This window comes from Neodiprion fabricii, chromosome 4, assembly GCF_021155785.1.
Source record: "Neodiprion fabricii isolate iyNeoFabr1 chromosome 4, iyNeoFabr1.1, whole genome shotgun sequence".
NCBI classification, from domain to species: domain Eukaryota; kingdom Metazoa; phylum Arthropoda; class Insecta; order Hymenoptera; family Diprionidae; genus Neodiprion; species Neodiprion fabricii.
The window spans coordinates 28,759,816-28,784,750 of NC_060242.1; the positions used below are offsets into that span (position 1 = coordinate 28,759,816).

General features: G+C 39.8%; 1 protein-coding gene across 4 annotated transcripts in view; it reads right to left on the reverse strand.

Moving 5' to 3' along the window:
* Window positions 1-12,385, reverse strand: part of LOC124180492 (scavenger receptor class B member 1) — a 45,785-nt gene extending 33,400 nt beyond the window's left edge. The window contains exons 1-2 of one of the 4 annotated variants that reach the window (XM_046566091.1): window positions 11,436-12,385; window positions 1,238-1,833 (exon numbers count right to left, since the gene is read on the reverse strand). In XM_046566091.1, the coding sequence (XP_046422047.1) occupies window positions 1,238-1,418 (181 nt within the window). In that variant the 5' untranslated portion in view covers window positions 1,419-1,833; window positions 11,436-12,385. Of the gene's footprint in view, window positions 1-1,237; window positions 1,834-5,315; window positions 6,530-11,435 lie in introns of those variants that run through there. The other 3 variants (XM_046566090.1, XM_046566088.1, XM_046566089.1) reach the window with 3 other exon arrangements.
* Window positions 12,386-24,935: the final 12,550 nt, after the last annotated feature.

The window sequence follows — 24,935 nt, forward strand, 5'->3', positions numbered from 1 at the left end:
GAGAAATGATCCAAAAATCGAAAGAAGGTATCTTATTTTTAATGGAATTATTGAAAATGGTAGATAAAAAAGAACCGACAGAACTACCTACGTGTTAATGGTCTGGTTAAAGGGTGGCATTTCATGGTTATAGTCAGTGATTTATTCTCCACACGTAATGGGGCATAAATTCAGAGATTTTATATTCGGATTCGACGAGCTAATTGCGAGACTCATAAATTCATAAACATAAATAGTTATTTATATTGGAAAAAATTTTCCATTCACGAACGATAACTTTGATATACCACAAGATCATTTGAATTCAAAAAAGAACAAGATCAGGCAGCAGACCCTGCTACCAGAACACAAAATTAATTTTCAGTTTCCAATGAACTCCGGTATGGCTTAAGAAGTCAACATGTGTCGCCTTTAGTTACCCACGAGGCTCGTGCGTCTTATCGCACCCATTTTCCTTACTAAAGTTAAAAAAAAATGTCAAGACCATAATTAAAACTGTCGATAAATTTAATTCCTCGTTATTTACTTGTATTTGAGTTGTTCACTGTGGAGAATTCCGCGTGTAACGAACCGGTTTTGGTCGACCATTCTTTACCGTAAAATTTTAAACCAATGAGGAATTCAGTTCCTTGTTCGTGCAAAGAGCCATTCGTATTCGGCGAAGCTAGCCGTGATAGCTCACGAAATTATTACGCCTATGACCCCATCCTTTTTTTTAACACGATATAACAATGAAACTACTTTCGGCTCAATCAAGAGGATTATTTAATATCGCATGCAGCTTCTGACAGAGTGTTTAGTGCCTAATTGATAATCCTATAACTTGTACAACGAAAACGTAATGAAATTCTCAGCCTGTTAATCCAATGGACAATTCCGATTGATTATTTAAAACTTTTGTCGGTCAGTGCGGCATTACGAAACCCCGCCGTACACATGTATTTACCGAAACAATATTTACCATTTCCTGACTTACCGCCGCGCAGTCACGAATATTTTTAAATACAGAAGTGGCAATAACTGTACGAAATAACGCCGGGATCAATTTTGCACACATTTCTTTTCACGTGTCAAATTCAGAATCCTTTTCTCGCGTATCTTGAAGTCTTCGCTGACAATGAATACATTAGACATCCACGGCACAAGGCTTAGGCATTGGTATTGGTGCATCTACGCGTGTGATTCTATTTATAACTGTGAGTATAACGATTGCGAAATAAAGATTGCGAAAACTTACTGTGTTTGACCTTGCCCTTTCTGGATAACAGCAAACTCAGAGGTGTCGGGCCTTTTTCTGCGTAAATTTCTTTGATACCGCTGGGCTTAATTCCGAAGAGAGCGTTTTTCCCCACCTTCATGTACTGCTTGCCCATTTTCTTCGGCGACCCATTGCCGAAGAGCGCGGTGATGAACTTCATTTTGGAATATTTGTACTGACTTGTTCTCTAAACTAGTCGTTCAAAATTGCTTCTCGTCCCTCCCACCCACCTGATATTTCACTGCACTTTTCAGCTGCGTTTACTACCTTTAATTGTCTGTGGGAAAAAGTTTTCTCGCGCTTAAAACTGCACCGGTTTTAATTGAAACGCGACACTTGCTATTTTTTAAAAATCCAAACTCATTGGTCAAACTGTGAGTTCAAATGCTTCACAATTTCTTGGGCAATGCACGATTCGAAATAATTATTGGTTCGACGATTGTGATTACAAAGATGTCTGGGTTATACTTTTCTCGATGCCACTTAACAAGCTGCCTGCGTCTCCTTGGCACAGAAATTTTCACTCCTTGCCTCTATTTTTTCCCTTTCAATTAGCTTCTCGTGTGTTGTCCAATCTGGAACCAAAAGTATAAGATTCTGTTAAAAAAACCTTTCCGATAGCAAGATTGTTTCGTTTTCAAAACGCTTTTTCTCTCTCATTATACATCCAAGAACACTCTTTCACCTTGCGAATGACACCGGCTTGGCAGCCAAGATTGGTGAAAATTTCTTCGGTTATTGGTAAATGACGGCAACGAAAATAAGCTCACAATCAGTTTTTTCAGCTCTGGACGTATCGGACTACGACGGTAACGAACTACGTAATACCTATCCGCGCTAGTCGTAACGTGGAGATGAGGGAAAAAGTCGTTGAAAATTTTGAAACAATTTCCAACTGAAGAATAAAACCAAGCACAACTCGTCGTTCCGATATTCCACGCCTCGCCATAGGCGCCATATGCCACGCGTTTCCGAGAGACTCGATTCTCACTTTTTACTCATATTTTGAAATTACGTATTCCGAGCTACCTATTAGATGGTATATCGTTAATGACGGTCAATTGTACACATTATTCCTCAATGTTTCGAAACTGCCTAGCTTATGTGAACAATGTGACGAAACACCGTTCGATACTGTCGTGATACAACACGCCATTGGGCCAAATCGAATGATTTATTGTACCAGAATGACAAGAAAACGAAAAACGTTAATCGCCATCATCATCGTTACTTCAATATTATTGTTCGCGTTTTTTCGCGAAGAGTTGAGCTTAAATTTGCTAAAAGTAACGGCTTATGATAGACTGAATTTAGGCCCTGAATGTCACGTGGTGAAAATTATTTTGCAAGCCTTATTCCACGATGCGCATGACCTTTTACTTTAAAAGAGGGCGTGAATGCGATACGCAAAATCACCTATTCAGAGTCGTCGAGATAACGAAATAGCCGATACGTCCCAAAAAGTTTCCAAACTTGAACCTGGTAAAAATATAAACTCTGACCGCGCTGCAATGTGATAATTACTATCGAAACGGCGATGCTCACGTAATCGAAATTTATTTGACTAGGCAAGGCCGTTTCCATTGCATTCCAATTGCACACCGGTAATTTCGAAAGTTGAGTTTTTGCTGGGTTGTTTTTTTTTTTTTTTTCTCAACGAATTTATAAGGCGCTGCTCACGCGATGTTCTTGCGGGATTTCATGCGGGTCGGTATAGCTTCCGGCGTGTTCATTGCCGAAGCGATTCTGCGGTTAGTCTCCTCCCGAGGCGACAAAACGCATACGCGCAGTCCTCGGATAGACTTAAATTTATTACTATAAACATTTGTTCAGGTAAAAGTACAAACACCTCGACCGGCTTGCGATTCTTCCGAGTGGCTGGATATTCGTACTTTTGTCATAGCGCACGAATTGGGAAATCGTCAGAAATTTTCACCCCGTCACTACGTTCGGAATGTAAAAATTCGAAAGAGTTGTAAGAGGTATACGGAATTGTGGAACGAACGACATGCGCAAAAACTCTGTAATCCTGAATAAACTCGCCGGTAGATCGATGCACTTGTGATTCGCAAACCAACATCCATTCACCGAACCGTGAAGAACGATCGGATGATTTGCGTCTATAGTCAAGGGGTCCATATTATCCTCCAGCGTTTCGTCCAGCCATCAAAACCCACTTACGGACACATGTAAAACTTGGGAGAGGTTGAGAGGTGAAACAAAACTCTTGAAGAACTCAATTTGCTAGTTTCTCACGTGCTCGTCTAGTCACTTTCAATTATTGCATCGAGGTTTGCAAAACCTGTTGATAAATTAAGGGAAAGACTCGTTCGGTTGCTCAAGACCTTTACACGCGTACTTAACGTTCATGCACGTTATCGATCTCTCGCTCTGCGTGTGGCGTTCGCATGTGCTCACGATATCCCTCGGCGTCTGTCGCGTAATAAACGGTCTCAACTTAACCCGCTTAGTACTCTCGATGGTCCAACGTCCAGTCTCAGCTAAGGAAAGTCGCGTCCGAATAACCATTGCAAGGACGAACTTGCGGGCGTTCCGGATCAGTAAACTTGTACGTTCTATGTTTCATCGGCCCTGTATTAACGTGTGAAAATTGCAATCGTGATGCCCAAGAGGATCCCGTAATAAAAACTTAAAATGCAAGGAGTTCTTTGCCGTTCAAGCGGTTCTCCTCCAATTTGAATTATAAATTAAAAATCGTAAAAGTCTTAGCTAAGGTCGTGGTCAGGGTTCGTACATATGGGCGAATGACACGTAGGAATTTCAAGTCAATCGGGACTTTGGCGTATTACGAGATGACTAACCGTGTACACGAGATACAAACAATCTGGAGAAACATGCGACATGAAATAACGAAACGCGTTGTCGTCTTTGCAAAAATTCACCACGTGTAAAATATATCGCGTAATTATAAAATGCTAACTGTCACAGCGATAGGTGGTTTCAATTGAACTGCACTTACTGAAAGCGTCGACTCACAGAATACAATTTCTAATATTTTACATGACGTGAATTAATGAAGTGAAAAAAATGTTGACGCTCAAGAATAGTTTTATTCATATGCATGCGGACGTAACGAATGAAAGTTGGTGAAAAGACGGTTCAAAATTTGTACAAAAATTCGAGTAGATATATACACGTAAAAGAGAAATGTCGAATTGAATGTGACGGGCAAAGAAATATTACCGAGAGAAAAAAAAAACGCAGGAGAATATTTACAAGGCAAATAAAACTTCCAACCACACTGCACGATGCAGCAGTACTTAGTGCCCATGATATATTTTGTAACAAGGGTACCTTTTCACCCTGTATATTTAAACAGATGAATTGCTCGGTTGCTGCGCCAACCAGTATTGTTGTAAAAGCAGTCTTTCCCTAAACGTTAACTTGAGAGCAGGTATTTTCTTGAATATACGATTTTTCCCATCTTATTTTTCTTTTTTTTACTACATTAACTTATTAATCGAAGAACCCCTTTCAATTGCTTGTAATCCAAAGTTTCAATATGTACATATTGTACATACATATTCGCAGTTTCACATTTGCACAGTACAATTCTGGCTTCGGCGACTTATGCGCTGGATACAACGATATCGGAAGCGAGCAAAGTTGAGCCCGAATCTTGTGCAAGCGTGACTGCGTACATTGCACTGCTGGAAATTCTATTTAATCATTTTACGTCATGAGAATAATTAGTAATTTAGAGAACGTGGCGAACCTTGGAATCAGTTTTCACGCTGGATGAGCTTATAGCAGTAATCGCACAGTCTAGTTTCTACGTTCTGATTACAGACAAATAAATGTGTTACGTGCTACCGGTATAATTGGAAAGCGCTCATCCTTACATCAAATCGTTGTGCACGTTATATTACACAGATCGAAGAAAATGCCCGCATTGCCCATACGCAATGTGCAGCTAAGCATGCCGCTCGTACTTCCGCAAAAAACGTTCACTGTATTTTCCCGTATGTATTACCACCATTCTGCTTTTCACCCACAAATCTATGCATATTATAGTCAGAGATGCGTTTTTACTTACGTAAGATTAACGGACACTCGGGCTTCCACGTGTTCGAAACCGGCTTTATCGAGTCCTCGAAAAAATTCGCTCCGTTCAGAACTTTACGTAACACAAGGCAGTCTCGATGTTCGGCACGAGAGAGTTTCACTAGCGTTAAGGTGCATTACCCACACTTTCCTGAATCCGTTGTCGGTGAGTGCAGGGGATCGTTGTAGGGACCAACGGAAGGACAAATATAATGCTTCGAGAGCAGAGACCTCGAAAGTCCCGGTGGAGTACCTTTGAAGTCCACTATGTTCCTTTACCATTTCCCAGAGAATTAAGAAACTCGTCAGCTGCAACGACCCGCGCTTTTAAGGCTCGAGGGGAGTTTTTATATTTCATTTATTCATTTGCCTAGAATGTTGCTACGTTTAATTTTGTCGTTGGTGAAATTTGCACGAATTTGTATCACACCTTCCAGGATGAACTATTAATGCAGGAATAAACCAAATCTGTGAACACTCCTGTGATCGTGACGCGGGAGATCGAATTCCGGATGTAGGGATTGAGAATGAATTTAATTTACCGCGTCAGCCGTTCTCTGACATTTTCTTCTTTTCTTTTTTCTTTACCTTCGTGTGCAACGGAACGTGTACGAGTAACGCGGTTATGTTACAATTCCACAGATCATTGACTGCTCGAGTTAAAAACCCTGCCGGAGAATAAGATTGCGACACAGCCGAGGGAAAGTTCGCTCTGATCCTTTCTTTGGCACTTAGCAAAAGTCATCTTGATACACGGTGAGTAATGCTTTCAATTGTACATGTCGCATGTCCCGGTTGAGATGGCACCATTATTCGTACCGAATGTCGATAGTGCAAACCGAACGAAATCACGTTTGACTATTCCACTGAGTATCACTGAATTGAATTTTCGTAAAACCGCATGAATTCTCTCGTCGTCCAGCATCGGCTGTTCCCGAGCTTTTCTCTCCTTATTTCCGATCTTTTATATTATAATCGGCAACACTCGGCCGGGCACTCCGGAGAAATGGATCGAGAAGCTGCGGACCGCCGTTTGTACCGGGAAGCAGAAATTCGTACCTCTTCGAGTTCCCCTCGATATATCGACGGAAGTCCAAAACTCGCGGGACGCGATGGGAATACACGTTCCGTTCAGCTCTGACCGGGTAGTAATCACGGGAGATTGTGGATCAGTCCGTGGACCGCGGTCTTCGTGGCGCGGTGAGCAATATAGTGGGCAATCACGGACTTGCCTGGCTTTACCGAGTTGGTCTCTCAGCTTCGCCAAGACTCTCCCACCGGTGGTAGGGACAGTGGTCATTCCGGTGGTCAGTACTACCTTCGCATCAGGTGAATGCCGTCGAGTTGGTACGGGTAGCTTTTTCGGCTGGTGAATGCCACCTGGAAGCCTCTCTACCTTTCGTTCCACGTATCGTAAGTGGCTTTGTGTTGTCCTACGTACCGCAAATGCATCTCGGCACGTGGGCCTTAATTTTATGGGCAAACGGTTAGCAAGAAGGTTCTAATCAGACCTCTTCTCTGAGTTAGCAATGCTCGTTCATTTCACGCGTCGTGTGAATACGCGTTCGGCATTTGTCGAGCTCTTTGGAATTTTTTTACCCTCATTTCTTGCGTATAATTTCAAATTCGCAAATGATGATTCATGTGAAGAGAAATTCTCAGTTCAGAGAATTCAATTCACTTTGCATTCGTTCTCTGGATCACGTATATAAAGAAATCAGCAATGATTGACGAGAATCTAGGTCTGGTCTCGTTTTAATTTATTATGCTGATTTTAACTCCTAGTTGGTCGTTTGGTTCTACATAAAAAAAAAAAAAAATAAATAAATAAAATAATTAATCCTTGAACACACGAAGACAACGCGTTCAATTTGTATTTTCTCAAAGTTTTGTTGTCTAGGCTAACGGATTTTCTCGTTTGTGTTTTCAACACAAAATTTCCGTTTTTCATACGACGGAAAGGCTCCTTTTTCCGCAGAGTCAGACACCGTAACAATTGCCGTCAAAACGGCGATCTACTCGGAGGCTTACGACTACTGCTCATTTTTCCGAATGAATTTGGTAGTTCTTATCGATTTCTTTATTAAACCCAGGTCAATCGCTTATCACCGATTTTTCAATTTTTTCTTTCATCAAACATCTGATACTTCTCCAGTATATACATATATACGTATCAGTATCGACTCTTGCTGGTTCCCCGGAGCTGCTGAATCGAATTCGCAGTAAACATGTGAGCAAAACTCGACATGCAGTAACAAGGAAAGTTCAGAAGGCGGACACAAGCGAATGGACGAACGGATAGGGTCGCTGGCGAGCATTGCGAGATTGCCACTATGCACGGTTTGCCACTGGTAATTTCTACTCTTACGTTTCGATGTAACCAGTGCCTCATACGTACTTTTCTAACGTACGGGATATTCTTACTTTCCCGATTAAACAAACATATACGCAACCATCGGTCTTACTCCGTCGACCTCATACCGAAGCGCCACGTGATAAAGCCACCTTGAACTGCCGCGCACTGACAAATTGTACTATCCTCCGGCGAAAAGAAAGCCATTCCATATAAGCACGCACGCTTCCACTGATTCATCTCGCAACTGACGGACAAGCTGACCAGGCTACAGGGTCATCTGAAGAGATCAATCCAAAGCCGGCGAGTTCTCCGTTCGTTGGTGTGGATGGATAGAGTTTTGGTGTTGCGTACGACGCGCTGGTAATGATTATTTGTATTCTTAGTAAACATTAGCAATAGTTGGACAGGTTAGTAGCGTTTTTATTTCTAAGATTTTGCCAAGCGGTATAATATTTTCAAAAGGTTAGAATAAATTTATTGCAACCACGGCGTTACGGAACGTTGATAATTGTCTGTGCAATCGAAACAGGCGGTTTCGATCACGCCCGTTGAGTGCCAACACCGAAAGTGCAAGTTGATGTGATTACATATTGATTTTTCAAAACTCCCGTACAATCGGACAAGATTGTGAAAATAATTTTACACATTCTTTACGCGATAAATATGCGTGCAAATTGCTTTCGTCACATTGCGCATGTTAAATTCGGCTTCACACCATTACAATACCATTTATGGAATATCTAAGCTGTGTGTAAGAAGTTGCGGAGAACTCGTATCAAGTTATATGAACCTATATGTGTACAAATTAGACGACGCATGTGATATGAAAAAACTGCAAACTTGTCGCGTGTATCGTGGTGAAATGTAGCGTAATTGGAGAAAATATCACTGGTGCCTTGTTTCATCTGAATCACTGATAAAATTGCCGGAGATTAAATAGTTGTTGTACTAATTACCTGCCTAGAGGGATTGAACACACGGGTACAAAGAAAAAGAAAAAATCTTTACAAAGAAGACCAACGAGCCTAAAATAGAACGGAAGTCAAGAGAAATTTAAATCAAGTCTGCAATTGCCTGTTACAGCTCTCGTCCACGTGTTACATTACCGTGCACGATTGTTTAGTAAACTTCAAGCTGGTGTTGTTGATTTTGATAATTGTTCCTCATAAGCAGACAATGAATTCTGCTAACGCATTATTACATGACTACCACATTCTTGACATGCCGTTTTTACTTCTAGTGCAATTTAGGTGCACGAATTTTCCGTACGACTTTTCTGTAAAGCTTGTGTGGATGGCAAGTTTTCAAAATTAAACTGGTCTTGATTATTCAATGTTCGAATGAATTATTCAAGCCTTATCTCTTTAAATTAGCACTACTGACCAGTCATCGTTATGTAAATAAGATGCCGAATACCGAAATACCAAGTGGTAACGTCTAAAGGATAAAAAGTATCAAAGTGGGAAAAAAGACGAGAATCAATGCTAAACAATTTACGGGATAGCCGTATTCTTCGACCAATAAATTGATTTCTGTCCACTATAATCGTCAATTATTCGCTAATGTGGCGCGATGTTTTCAATATCAACAGTTTGGTTGTACTTATTTACACCGTTATATCGTTTCAGATGTGCAAGCTTTTTGCTTTATAAACTATTTGTTTTACTTTTATTCCCTGATTGCGTAACAATTAATAGTACGATAATTACCTTGTGTATGCAAGCAACAAGGCACGTGTTACACACGACATAATTGTCAAATATAACCCGACGAGAACAGGTATATGAATATTATTATACGTACGATGTGGTGATCACGTCGTATGAAAAGAATACGACATCATCCGCAATGCAAATTGGGTGAATTATCAAGGTTATAGTCATTTTTCCTCGCATAATGGCACGTTACAGCTTTGCGTGTGTTCGTGGTAAAGTTGCACTCTCTATTTTAAACATTCCAACGGATCGTCATTTTCGAATCAACTTTTTTTCGCTGTGAAATAAGCCGCCGAGCCTCTGCATTGCTAGACGACTGGAGTGACGTAGTACGTGTTGAGAGCCTCGGGAGATGAAAAATGTTATTACTGCTTTAGCCGTCCAATACCTTACTCACAGGACGGGATTATTTTTAGCACACATAACCTGTATAACGCGAATCACGTCGATATCGTGTCATTCGCAGGTTCTGGTATTCGTGTCACGACGCTGAGCAAGATTCTCGAGGCCTCACTGGCAGGAGCTTGTAAAGTACTAATGTCCCTACAGAAATGCATCGCAACACTGTTGCCCAAGTTACGTTTCGCTGTAAAGTGACTGGTCCGTTGGTTTACCTTTCCAGATAATCATTCACTCACAAAACCCTGGGTGGATTACTCCCCGTAAGCAAAAATAAATAAAGTAAAAGGTTCGCAGCGTGCTTTCGGAGGGCACTCGACTATTGACTTACTGTCGGAACTGACGTAGAACTCGAGGAACTCCGGTAAACGCAACTCGCGAATAAATACGATATCGTTCGGTCAGTGTCTCATCAGTTTACTTACTCTATTTGCGTTACGCGAATACTAATTTATTGTTACCGTGAATTGACAGGCGTGTAGGATGGGTTTCGCATCAAGGGAAACAAACGTCTTTCGGGAAAACGCGAACTGCCAGTTGTTTGCATTCGTTATTTCCAGCGATGCGAGTGGGGCTGGACCTTGTGTGAACGGATGTGTAAAATTATGCAGATAGATAGTCCAATCCACCGAATATAGCTGATTACTGCCAATTATATCTGGTGAAGGATGTAGTGGATGTCATTTTTGCATCTTCATGTGAGCCGTGACGATACCTGCTTACAATGAGATGCCCATTCACCGAATAGCGGCTCCATGTGACTGACCGCGAGAAGTTAAATACGTTTGCACCCGAAGAAGACTAGCAGAGCTTTGAATATTTCATGAGCGAGGCGTTTATAATGCAGTACAGTCACGTATCGTCAATTACTAATTTCCAAATAAACACGTGCCGTGTAATCGAGAGCTGTCGAGTCAAGGGTCCGAGACTCCGCAAGACGTCTCAAATTTATTCCGATCCATCGTATCGTTCGGGGGTACTAGAAAAGTTTGTGCAAAAGATTCATTGTGACACATGATTGTCTGCTCGAAAATAGCATCATAGCCATTCTACGGAATAAACAAAGCAAACGTTTGACAGTTTGAGATTCTGCGATTTTTCAACATTGCCGAGAAAATCCAACAAGCTTAATTCTTAATTTTTCCGTGTAATATGGCAAAGAGATAGGTAATATTTATGATCTACGGGTTATGACAGAGATACAAGTTCACACTCTCCCAGCGTATGTTCAATTTTTACTAGACCGTGTATTAAACTTTTAGAAATTTCGGCCTTGTTTAAATATAATTGCCTCGGTAACCTGATTATTCCGCGTAATTGGGTTGTACATTGTATTTATCAAACGATTTCACCAGAACGTCATGAAGTTGAGCAATTTTTTAAATCTTTTCAGTACTAATTTGAATTTGAAAATGGCAGTTATACTATTTTCTTACTGGTTCATGTTGTGATCTGAGTGATAACTCAACAAAATATATGTGTAACGTACGGTTCCTATTTTAGTTTTTTACTTCATTTGAAGTAACGAATATTATTTTCATTTTCACGAAAGAATGTTTCCTAATAGGCTTTTTGATTACTGGAAAAAACAAATGATCGAATATGGAATGCCAAATTGCTGCAAGAATATATTATTACTCACCACCTACTGTTCAAGAAGAATTCAACCGGTCTGGATTGCTGACCCAATTTGTTGTGGCAAACCCGGCCTTCGGTTCTCTTTCACGGTCAAAGCTCTCCAGAGCAACCCCCGGAATACGTTACTTATTGTTAGTTCGCACAAGAGATTAACTTTTCTCAACTCATTCGATACACTCCATCATGCAGTGCACAATACTTGAATATTGATTTATCGTGTACCTCGAAACTTTCTGTCGCGAGCAGTTATTTGAATCAAAAAAATTCAGCGGTGAATTCGAAAAATGGAATGTTTCAGCCCGTTTGACTTTTTCAAAATGATCGCTCGGTTTATTTCAAGCACTTGTTTCAGCACATAAATCATGAAATAAATTGACGTATAAAATTTGAAATCATCAGTAATGACACAAAGATTGCACTGATCATGCGATTATCGATTAGAACTCCGGTACTATGGAGAAGAACCTCGTCAACGAAACGAACCTCCTGCTCTTCCTACGTCGAGAAGGGTGCTTGCAAATGAGCCCGGCAGCCCGTGTTGCTTCGATATAAAGTCAAGATCCGCGGCGTGGATCTGCGTCACCAAACAAATGAAAGACTTATAACACACACAACAACGGATACGCGTCACACCCGGCTAATCGTGTGGTTCAAGTTTGCTTGTATGTATAGTCATTCGAAGTAAGCGCCGTCCTCTCAGCGATTCACCTGCGTGTTTTCTCAGCCAAATAGGTGTAGCGTGCTACTTTTTCTCTGCCGTCAAAATTTAAACCAAGTTCAATTTTCGATCGATCTTTATGCTTTTAACCACATGGCGTGTTGTGCCTCGTGACTCGGTAATTCAACCCGCGAATTTTCGTCCGTTTAACGATTTCAACGGTTCAATGCCGGGCGAAACAATTACTATCAGTATCGAACTTGACTCGACTTGCTCGCGTTGATAACTGTTTACTGGATGAACGTTTTGCTCTGTCTGAATTGATTTGAAAAATTTGCGATGATTTATCGATCCACGATTGTACTTGAACAAGCTTGTGCCATGGCAGGGTGTATTATTCATGTTGGCTAGAAGCCGGTATTACAAGTTTTTGCAACAATATAGAGAGAAGAAAAATCGATAAAGTGGGAGAAAAAATCCTGTCGAAGAACGAATGTAGTTAATATGTAGATATGTACCTACTATTCCTTATTGTATACGATTTCTGCCCAAGGATTAGTTATGCATACCGTACATCTAAGAATGAGCGGTTAATTGAGAATCGTATGGATTTGCTGGATATATTTATGTGATCATATACGGGATGCCGTAGAAATTAGTCACAGATAGTCCATAATTTAATTTTTCGTCGTGACACAGCGTAAAAACATTTGTACAATGCAATTGCAGTTAGCAAGTGAGCGGAATATTGAACAGCCAAATTTGTCCCTGTCACCGATTAACTTATGATCGGATGATGCGAAATGAAGCTAAATGCAATGATCGGCCACACTTGTCGAGTAGCCTTTGTTGGCGAACAATTCGTGCATATTAACCGGAAATGGGTAGTTGAAAAATAATAATATACTTATGCTTCGCACCTGTGCTGTGATGCTGGGAATAAATCAAGTCTATTGCGTATAATTAATGACAACGGATTCTTTGTCAAACCTCTAACGTCATCCTTACAACTCTTGTTTCATTACGAACAAAAGACCGCAAGTTTATATTGTATTTGCACTAGGCTAGAAATAGTTTTTTTCCCACGGGTATGAAGACAATTTGGGCTTCTGGGGAAATGTAATATTTTTCAATGTATTTAAGATTCTTTACATGAGGGACAACACGTTGTTTTTGCAATCGGCTTGTAGCTTGTAGTAACACTATCCTGTATTACCTGCTTTATGACCTTAATCAATATTATTTAACTGTGATTAAACGGCATATTTCATATTAAAATAGGATGAGCCGCTTTTTGCACTCCAATTGATTTATGCATGGCACGTTGTTCTTACAGCTATACTCACCGGTGATTTATGCTGCCTGAAGTATCACTCGATTAAACCAATATCGAGAGCTAGCGAATACAGCTGCAAAAAATATTTTTTAGACTTACCAAAACGAGCCTCTGTTTGAACGAATCGTCGCCCAAACATTCTTACAGCGCACATTGAACAGACCTTTCGGAATTAGTCGTACATGACTGATTTTTCATTTAAATCAATGAAAAAGAATGAAAAGTAACTTTAAATCTCTAGCAATGACTTTACATTACGTGTACAACATGGTATCAGAATAATGCTAACTACGTGGGATGTGTTTTTATCTTTTGCAAAATATGTTGGAGCACTTGTGCATTTGGAAAAAAGATCGTAGTAAGTAAATGATTGGTATCTGTTGGAAAAAAATTTCTTCGACGGATCCCAGTATCCAGTATTTTTCGTCTGCAGTAAAAATAACTTACTGGCTTCATAAATTGTTCACATACATACGACGTAGAATTCTGTTGGTAATACAGACAACGAATTTTTGCCAATTTTATATCATCACTTTTTTCTGCCCGTATCAAAAATTCTCGTCCGTCGTGTAGCACTGAGATGTGCGATTATGTAACGTGTAATTGACTGAACATCCTGCTTTATTTCATAATCTTATTGCTAGAATAAAATTCTATGGACTAATGTCCCTCTACGCTGGAGAATTCGACTTGTTCTGAAAAATTCCAATCATTGTTTCGGTCTTAGGAGTTGAGACTTTATAATAAGTTACGCTCGTCATGCAATATTTTTTGTCATCTGTCGACTGGAAAGTTTTCTAATTAATGACTCAGACGGCGGACATATTTTATAATGCAGCTTCCTTAATTGCAGGACCAAGAATTCCAACTTGAATTTCGTTTTTATTTCCATTTTCGGGATCCCAACATAAGACAACGCATGTATACATAGTAATACAGTACCGTAGCATAATAATGCACTTTTTTCGTTCGCGATAACGTGCGTCAGGATTTTTTTATTTCATTGCAGCTCTGACGTCAATGCCAACGTGTGTAGGGAAAAAAAAATCTCTATCCCATTAACGACCCGGCAGGGCTGGCAACTTGTCAATGATATTTCACGTGTAGTAGATTGTCGTTGGGATTAATGAAAATACTTTTTTTGGTAGGAATTCGCTTAGAGCAAATTTATTGCTTAGAATATTTTTTTTTTCAAGCATATCCAAATTCTTTGTGCGCATTAAAATTTGGAAAATTAGCTAGTTGCGTGATACGTCGACGAGTTGTTGCCCGCATATTTCTCCTCGGGTAAAGTGTTGTAAAAATTTTTGCCGCGATGGTGGAACCTCGTATCTTGTTTTTCAACGCGCGGAAATTTTTTCGAGTGTCGTCACTGCGGTATCAAAAATGCAAAACTTGCCGGCCCTGAACGACCAGGGCATAAATTAATGGACCGCACTCGAACAATCGAAAAACTTCGGATTTTAACGATTATCGAGTGGCCAGATGTGCATGGCAGGGAATTGTTTTTATTCTTCTGAAGAATGTCGGTTGATATAAAATAAGTTATTTTTGGAGCTTACAGTGCTATTTTCGAAAGCATTGACAATGATTTCATTCCAATAACCTACCATCATAGACCGAGTTGTTGCTCACCTCAGTGCTGTAGAGATACTCGAATACTAAGCTTCATCGATTTTTCTTCTTAAATATGCAGATTATATTGGATAAAACTTCACTCACTCGGTCGCCGGTATAAGCAACCATGCCTCAAAAATCGTAGTGGAATAGATTGTTTAAACTATAATGCATCACAAAATCACGTTTGAGTCACGTTGTTAGAAAAAGGTTGGTCGCTCACGGAATTTGCAAACCGGATGGGCTGCTTAAACATTCTTTGTGCTAATCAAATGTTCAAACTCTGTAGATCCTGGTCGGAGAAGATTCCCGCACTATGTGAGTCTCTTGCTGGGTTTCTCCGCCACAATAGTCTCCAATTCAAGAGTCACACGACTCTACCTACCAGACCCTAATACCCGTCGCCGAAGTTAATTTTATTTTCACTCTATTCAACTCGACGCAAATCAGATAACAGGTGCTAACGTTCTCATGCTACGGACACGAATACACTGCACGTTATTTGGACACCATTATGACCTCACTTTTAATTCACGTAGCGCAAATTTTCAGGCGACTTCGGCCCCAATGACACCGTAGTGTCACGGTTTTGATACTGCAGTGGATTTTCGTTACCACGTCATATAAGGTGACAAACGACCATCTCGTGGAAATTTATAGATATAGGTAACACAGATATGACCTTTCCGATGCGTTGTGAAAAATGTTACAAGGTTGCGATGTGGTTATACTTCTTAAAATTCCGTCACCCAGTTATTGTGACATCAGTGTAGTAACTTTTACCAATACTCGTGATTCCGCACCATAGTATTCGGCGTTCATTCGGTGCATGAGGCGATGATTCGCTGAGAGGAAGGATCTTGGCTCTTTAGTGGAAGCTGGCACGTAGGTTCAGGTATGGCGAATATAACCACGTGGTTTCAGTCACGTAATGGGGTACAAGATTTACCCTGAATTGCCATCCGCCTAAAAGTACTCGTTTCGAAAATCTCACCGCATACCTTTTGCGTGTACTGGAAAACGATAATTAAAGCAACAATATTGAACAAACACCTTAGACTATGTTTCATATTGTAATTATCTGGATGCTGGCACGTGGGATTCGCTACTTATGCAGATTATACGCACGATGCATTTTTAAGTTCAGCTCAATGTTAGCTTATTAACTATTGCCTTGAATGTAGTAATGCAACAAGTTGATTTGTTTCACTTCATTTAATTCCTGTGACAAGAGATCAATTAAAATCCAGCTTCTGCCACAAGGCGATACAGCGTTTGTTGAATTTACCTTTATGCCTGTGATACTTAACGCGTGCTCGAGATACCTTAAGCATTTCCATCAGCATTGGAACTCTTCATTTTTACGAACTGATGGTGAATTGCCTTAGCAACAAGTGCCTGTGTTCACCAAACTATTTGAGCAGCTCCATTATTCTATAAGAAGTAAAAACACACTAACCATCGAGTTAGGAGTTGCGACCGACAACCGCAACCGATAGATAATTGATGGTATTTAAAACTCATATTTATTCAACAGGTGTGCATGTGGTTCCGAAGATTTTCCGAGTAACCGCAACCCCATCGACTTGTTGGACTGTGTTCAACTCTTCGCGATATCATGAAAATATTCAACGTGAATGTAAATTATACCTACTTAGCTTTAATTTCCACCCCTCCCGTTTGATATACAAAATTTTCTCGATATTTTCTGGGATCATGATTTCAGTCATGGCTGCAAATGAGTTTAACAGTTTGTTTTTAACGATGCATTAATACTGCAGAGCGGTGCAGTGTCTGGATGTTTTCTTGTAGCAAAAACGAGATTGATCGTTTTGAAAAAGCACTGTTCAAAGGTTCCCTTACAAGATGAATTAACTCCTGATCTGAGATCATCTCAGATGTATAAAGTTGTTACTTTTTAGAGTCATTCGTCACGTCGATGTTCAAATTTTTATTTCACAAAATTTCGCACAGGAAGTACGCTGACAATTTAAACCTCACAATCAAGCCTCGAAGACCCCAGCCTCATTTGAAATTAGCCTCCATGAATTCCTACCCAGAGAAAAATAAGTATTAGCTTAGCTAACAAAACGGAGGGTAAGGGAGATAGAGAGAGGTAGAGAAAAACAGTGAACGAGGGGAAAAAGACAGCAAAAAAATTTGTCAAGGGCGCGCAAGTTTTTTATACGCTGTTTCACTGAGACTGACAATGAGCCAGGACGGGTTTGACAAATATACCTGGCGAGTATACTGCAATTATGGCGCATCAGATGAATAATCAGGAAGCATTTTTTCTCTTTCAACATTAATATTCTTCTTCCGTGTCCGTAGCGTTTCTGCTCCATCCTTGTGTCTATTGCCTGGTATAAAACATACTGCAACAACACCCTCGTTATTAATTCCATTTTCTCACTGATTATTTGAACCTTAGCCTTAGAGAATTCCCCAGCGTCATTTGAACTTACCCTTCGTGAATTTCTACCCAGACAAAAATAAACATTACCTCACCCAGCATACAGAGGGCAAGGGAGGAAGAAAGCTAGCGAAACGCAATGCACAAGGAAAAAAACAACAAAATATTCCAGGAGCATTCAAGTTTTTTATTCACTGTTTAACTGACCAAGGACGGCTTTGCCAACCACAGCAGGCGGGCATAGTGCAGTTATGGTGCATAAGATGAATAAGGAAGTAATTTTTACGTCTCAATAGTAATATTTTTCTTGCTACTTGACTTGCGAAAAATTTGCCTGTTTAAAACAAGAAGCAAGAAATTGTGTCATGGAATGTTGCGAATATGATTCGGAACGTAGAGGCTTGTTTTTTCGGCACATTATACGCACTGAGATATCACTGGTTATTTCTGGTTTTTGTGCAATCAGAGAAACCGCAATGGAAGACCATGAATCCTTGGGAGATGCGTAATGCGAATGGAAAAATAATGATTTCGTGATACAAGAAAGTGTAGAAAAAATAAATTTCACGAACTCAAGACCGTAAAAGAGCCACACGGCTCGAAATCTCTACCACAATGGAAAATTTCACACCACAGAGAACAACATGCGGAGATTTATCCGTTTCAGTTTGCCGACATAATTATTGCCCGATGGAAAAATGACTTCACGTTATGATAATAACGTGGTTGAAAAGAAGTCGTAAGCATCCCACGACTCGAGTTTTGGAACGCGCTTGTGTTATTGCCCAGAAATCTGACTCAACGGCATTTAATAGCGACATTAAAATGGAATCGGATCAATTGCCGCACATCGGTTGACGACAAGCTCCGAAAGCGTCCGGTATGAGAATTTCATGTTTAGGATCACTCATCGTCTATTAGCAAAAACTCACGTGAATCCCCCTCTGCGTTCGGTCATTAACCGGTCTTTGTTATTGCCAAATGTGTATAAAAACTGAGGAAGCGAAACACATCCACCTTGAAGTAACAGCGTAGGTTGGCCGATTTGTTCGCGAATTAATCCCTCCAAGAATATTAATTAATGAGATGCGTGCGTTGTGGTTATACCAATGTAAGCACACGGGAACACGGAGGTACATCGAGAGATTCCTTGAAACACACTCTGAGATTAAAATTGCAATTAGACGAACATTCGTTAACGATAACTTTTTCGTTCTTTCTCTTTCTCTCTCTCCTTAATTGCATATTACCTTGGCAATTAGATTCTGCAGCCGTAAGCTATCGGAGAGTAATGAAAATTTCACATTTCTAAACGAAACCTCGCGATTTGAGTGATGCAAGGTATGATTCACAATGTGATTCAATACCCGCCTGGATGAAGTTGACCATCGTTCAAACGGTGTGGGTTTTTTGCTGGCTGCAAGCAGACCCTGACTTTTCTGTTGGGCCGTAACTTTATACCGAGGGCATACATTATTTAACCCTGCACATTTTACCAAATTGTCCTTCGAAGTGTCAAAGAACCATATCTTGTAGCAAGCTGTAAGCTGCCCACTCTTTAACTTACCTACACGGTGGAATCAAGTCGATTAAAATATAAATAATGCTGCACCGCAAATGTACACGGGGAAAAAATATTGTCGATTTTACATCTACCGTAATGAACATATGGACAGCGCTTTTTTCGAGTTAAATCTACAGCAATTGTGGCAAGATTTACAAATCCGATAATAAGAGTTGCAAAACCAATAGGTAGTAAGAGTTACAATACGCTTAGGTAGATCTACCACAATTGACGTAGATTTAACTCCAAAAAAGTGCTGTCCATATATTCACCACAACAGATGCAAAATCTACATTACATTTTTTTCCCTGCAGTGGACTGTTTTTTTTTTCTTTTTCTTCTTTGAGTTGGCCTGAGGTGCGCCGAAGCAGCTATAAGAAAAATTGGGGGGTTTGAACCGTTGCTTGTTCAACGGTTCATTAATTTCGATAAAAGAAAGTAAAAAAATATGTATGTGTCGGACTTTTACCCAAAGTGATCAATTATTGAACGGCTGTACAACCAATTTAAGCGATCGTGTATTATGCTTGTGAATTGGACTGCGGTATCCGTGCGAGAACGTGTTGCATCACGTGCCTGATAAAAAATTTCTCTTCCGCTTCGGGCAAAACTTTATAATTTTTATCTCATTTTTTCAGCAGGAACGCGATGTACCTACTCGTTCAATGTATGGTCGACACAGCTTCGCGCATCTGGCTGACTGTCATTACGGCTTAAAGTCAACGGGTCTTCGTACTTTTTTGAACTTTCGTAAGAGTCTAGTTTTCTTGCCTCCCTCCTGCGGTAAATTGGTGGGAATCTACGTGCCGGGATACAGGTTTAATGATAGGGTAACACACCCAGACTATTCGAGATACTTTTGCGAATTAACGCCGAAAGTCGAAGAGGTTAAGTTTCAACAATCCTTGAATTATTATCTCGTAAGTTGCAGTAACGCGAAGGTTATAGTTCCACCATCGTACTTTCACGGCATCCTCTGCGCCTACGTATCAGCGCAAATCAACGACCGTTTAAACATAGATATATGAATCGAGTTGTTACGCGATGCAGGATATTTGTCAATGCAAAACGGTGTGGTCGATTCGCTGGCATGGACGTTGCTTCGACGCAATTTGCAGACATGCTCTTCACCGATGGAACCTTTCTTCTCTGCACAATGAACTCACGACTTTGGAAAAGGTCGACTCTGGACACCTCCGCGTGCTCAAAGGATCCCACATTTTTTTTATTGCAACTAAGTTGTCGTCACGCCTCCCCCTGTTATGGTCCCAGCTGCGTATAACGCCACTGCGAAAACAAAAGAAAAGCGCTTTTTGACCGCTTTTTTTGGATGGAAAAAAGGTAATAGGATAATAATGTTTAAGGAAGTTATTAAGCATATATTTAAGTATAATACAAAAAATTACTATCGACAAATATTAGCAATAAATTACTTAATATACATGTCTATGTCTATGTCTAGCTAGAAAAATACCCAAGGGACTTTGAAAATATTGATTTTTATGGAATTCGCGAGTATTTGAATGAAACTATTCAATTTTCGACCAAAGAAAGGGCAATTACTTGGTAATAAATAGTTATTAATATGCAAATTATGTGAGTTTTTTTTCCAAATTCAAATTTTCACCAATTACACTGCGTGCCGTATGTCTGCGAGAATGACTCCAGTGTCCCCATTTTTGAATATTTTTTGCTAATAACTTTTTACATTATACTTAAATATATGCCTTATAACTTCCTCAAATATTATAATCTTATCACCTTTTCTTCCATACAAAAAATAGGTGCATTTTATAGGTTTTTACAGCGATGTTACCCCTTAACTCGCCTCGCGTTTCACAGCAGCGAGATGATACGAAGAGGCGGATGAAGATGCGCAGGTATTAAATTAACTCGTCGAAAACTGCAGTGCCGGGTTTTCAGTTCATCTTCACTCCTGCGGTCGAATTTCACCCGATTGAGTTTCTACTCAAGAAGTTGATAACGAGATGCGGCGGACGCGAATGACTTTCTTTTTGGCACTCATCTCGGCGTTCGACGGGTTGGCAGATTTTTTACTTAGATTTTTGCGATAATGAGAACCGGCAAAAGTGAATAGCATGAAATGTTGGGTAGATCAGAAGCAGATTTCGAAACTTTCGCCGTCTCAGATTATGAAAAAAACGAGAGTTCCTCGCAACGACTCTGTATCGTTATATTTAAGACACACCTCGCAAACACCGCGGATGGAAAAAAAAATCTACTAGGATATCGAATCTTTCAGACTGTGTCCTGTAATTCATACCACCTGTGTGATATATCGGAGAAACAATTAAACTTTTCACTTCACGGGAGCTTACAAAAGTTGTTTTTAACCTTACTACTTGGTACAGCTATTTGTCATCTGTTCCTGAGAAGTTGTGAGAAAAATTAAGAGATCTGGAATTGCGTGGAAAACATTCCTTGTTTCTAGGAATATTTCTGAATTCAATTTCTTTTATGGAATGCAGATTTTCTTCTTCATGCAAATTATTTAATTTAAACTCTTGTCGACTTGAATCTATAGATCATCATTGGACATTCTGTGCATTCTATATCAAGCATCTACAGTAAAAATGAATAAATATTAATTAGGACCACATGCAATTCAAGGACAACGTATAATATAAAAGGAGAGTATGCGACTGGATAAAATAAGGCAACACGGTCAAAAAATAGTTGTTCTTACTTCTTTTATTTGTTTCATTCAAAACGTCTTAGTATCGAAATTGCGCTTCCGTTGCCTGGGACAAATCTGCAGAGGATACAGAACTTTATTTTAGAGACTATAACTAACGATTCGAAGCAGGATATCACACTCTACGGTCCTGCAGAGTGTCGTATTTGTATGATTTGTGTTATTGTTTTGACGAAGTAAGGCATATGAAAGTTTGCAAAATACTTTCCTCGGCACCATATTATTATTATTTTTTTTTGTAATCGCCTGGGTGAACGCCGAATTAACTTCTTTCACTTTACTGATATTCTTTATACTTTTATTACGACTCACTTATACTCGCAGCTGAAAGTCGTGTTCAAAAGAAAATTACTCACTTTGATCAACCCCATTCGTATAATTTTCTCCGCCTGTTCTTGTGAAAACTCGTGGGAATTATATGCTGAATCAGGGGTTTTTTCGCGCGTTCAGGTAAAGAAATCTTCAAGCAACTATTGGCTTACCTAACATAAAGATAAAGGTCGTTTGCTGCGAGAGACAAATAGAATAGAGAGAGAAATGTAATATCAGTCGTTACGTAATCTTACTATAAAATTCCAAACGAATTGTTTGTTGTGAGCGTATCACTGTAATGTTTTGCAATAAATGATCGTTACGTCTAGAGTATTTTGATCAAATGTTCTTGATTACGGAAATGCGTTGGTATCACTTATAGCCAAGGCTTGATTACAAATTTATGTACGATTCGCGACGTCGTGCTCAGGGGAAATCCCCGGATAACAATCAAGCAACATGAGTTGCATAATAAATTATTATATGTTTTCTATAGCGCTAGTTGTAATCAGACCACTTCGTTCGGATGTCTTTTTTTGCTCCGAGGAAATGGTCGGTAATTGTGACACGAGCTACGCATTTGCGGTGACGCGACGACGGCGATCTATGACTAGATAATAGTCGAAAAATCGTTTTGGTAAAAACTTAAACACCGCCTTTGTGTCATTGAATGATTCCATTAGGATCGAGACGTGATTGATCGAGGATCCTTGATTTTACCGCGATCGTTGCTGGGTTTATCCATAATTTTGATAAACAATCGCAGATGATTGATTGGCAGATCATCAGTGTGACTGCAGATTTCCACTTATAACTGCGAAAGTGTGAATGGTGGTGATAATAAATCAACTGCTTGCGAGTCGAATGCAAGGACGATGCCTACCTTGCAATGTAATTGCGAGTTGCTTTGCATTCTGCCAATCCTCCGATGAATTACGCCGGTAATTTACCTTCTTTCTCAGAAATTTATGCGCGTGGATTCAATTCCATATCAAAAACATCAATAACTTGTTTTTGCAGACGATTAGATATACGTTCTTTGCTCGGCGGAGTTATGCCACAAAAACGAACGAAAGAAATACTCGTCCTGAATGCTGCAGCAGCCGCCTGCAATCGGATGCTTCTTCGACTCAATTTTTACTTTTTCTCAACGATCGCCAACTATCAGTTAATTTCATTTATTTTTTCCCTCATCAGCTTTCACGCACGTAAACCTCATCTCTCGAGGAGGTCCGAGGGGTCACGAACTACGCGTCTTTGAATTAACACTCGTGATATTCGATCTATATCTAGTTACATCTGCATTCGACCAAATCATAGCAGGAATGTTGGGAATAATCAGAACTGTTTACGAGAATGATCGAATTTTCCATTATTTGCATAAATTATTATGATGATATCTACTAACGCATACAACTATCTTGGAATTAACAAACCGATCTCTAAGACGTGACACGTTATAACGCATCAATGAAACCCTCAGCAACTGAACGTCGCACCATTCCTCTTCTACACGTGTAAAAATTTCCCCCATTTAAAGACGTATCCAAGGCTTGGTCGTGCAGGGCGAATGAAAGTCGCCACCTTGGCCTCGTGGCGAGCTGACAAATATTTCCCGTGAAATCGGTATATATTGGAAAAATAAGGCCTGAGAAGACTGTAAGGCACATTGGTACAGAAACATGCAGATTGGCAATTTTATGGTTTTCCTCTAATCCTCTGTGGACCAAGGCTGCGGGCTGTATAACTAAGCCTCGGAAGATATTCGATAAGAATACCGATAAAGGTCCTTGAGAATTTACTCTCTCATCGAGTTTCGATGTAGAACATACTCGAGTCTCGAGGCTTGATGCCTGTCCTTTAACCCGTTGGCAATCATTGTCAACTTTACTGGATGTCATTAGGCTGTTATCGATTGAAAGATGATATTCAGTTTTTTCCCTTTTATCGTCACTGTTTTTATCGAAACGATTTTACACAATGATACGAAACCAATTAGGTGTCGTGACTGCGCCTTACTGTAATATGTTTACCTCAAGCTGTACGTAACTCTTGGATTTCATAGCTTGCATATTTCTAGCTCTTACGCACGTATGATCTTTCCTTAGAAAGTTTTACGTGCGAAAACTAAAGGTCGAAACATTATTTGGCAGGATCTAGCTTTTTCTCTTATTCAAGTTCTGTACCGCGTTACCTCTAATTGCTTAGTGTACTAGTCCAACTTTCATATACTTCCTCCGAATACACTTGAGAAAAAATAAGCACCCTGTTTCCTTTTTAACCTAGATTCGGTGGCTCGTTTTTATTGTATCATTCATCCGAGGACAGTAAATAATCAAAGCTCTACCGCTTCTGACGTATTTTATGAATTCGATTTCATAATGAAATCGTCAGAAGCTTTGAATCGAATTGAATTGTGTAACTGGTCAGCGATAATTCTCGATGAGAATAACATTCTACGTTCGTTCCCAGGTATGTGAAGGATCGTCATGAATCTGTCTATCATTCATCTGTATTGAAATGATTAATAGTTCACATTGTTGCTGCTGATAAAATAATAAGTCTCGCAACAGTGTTTGTAATTTATTAGCACTCTCGGTATGGGTCGAGAAAAGTCACGAATGAACTCATTCATGCGTCAAGACGATAATGAGAAATGGATGGAAAAAAGGCAGAAGAACATTAATAGGCTTCGTAATTTTATGCACATGATCATCCCAACAGACATACGCTATGGTCTATCAAGCTACAGATGTTCGCGGTATATCGTATAATGCTAATTTCTTTATGCAGTATACAGTTATTTCGTAAACCACGTTTACTTTGCATGACTTAAGCGAGATGAACGTGCCGAGAGATCGCCGGATTATAAGTAAGAAGATTTACAG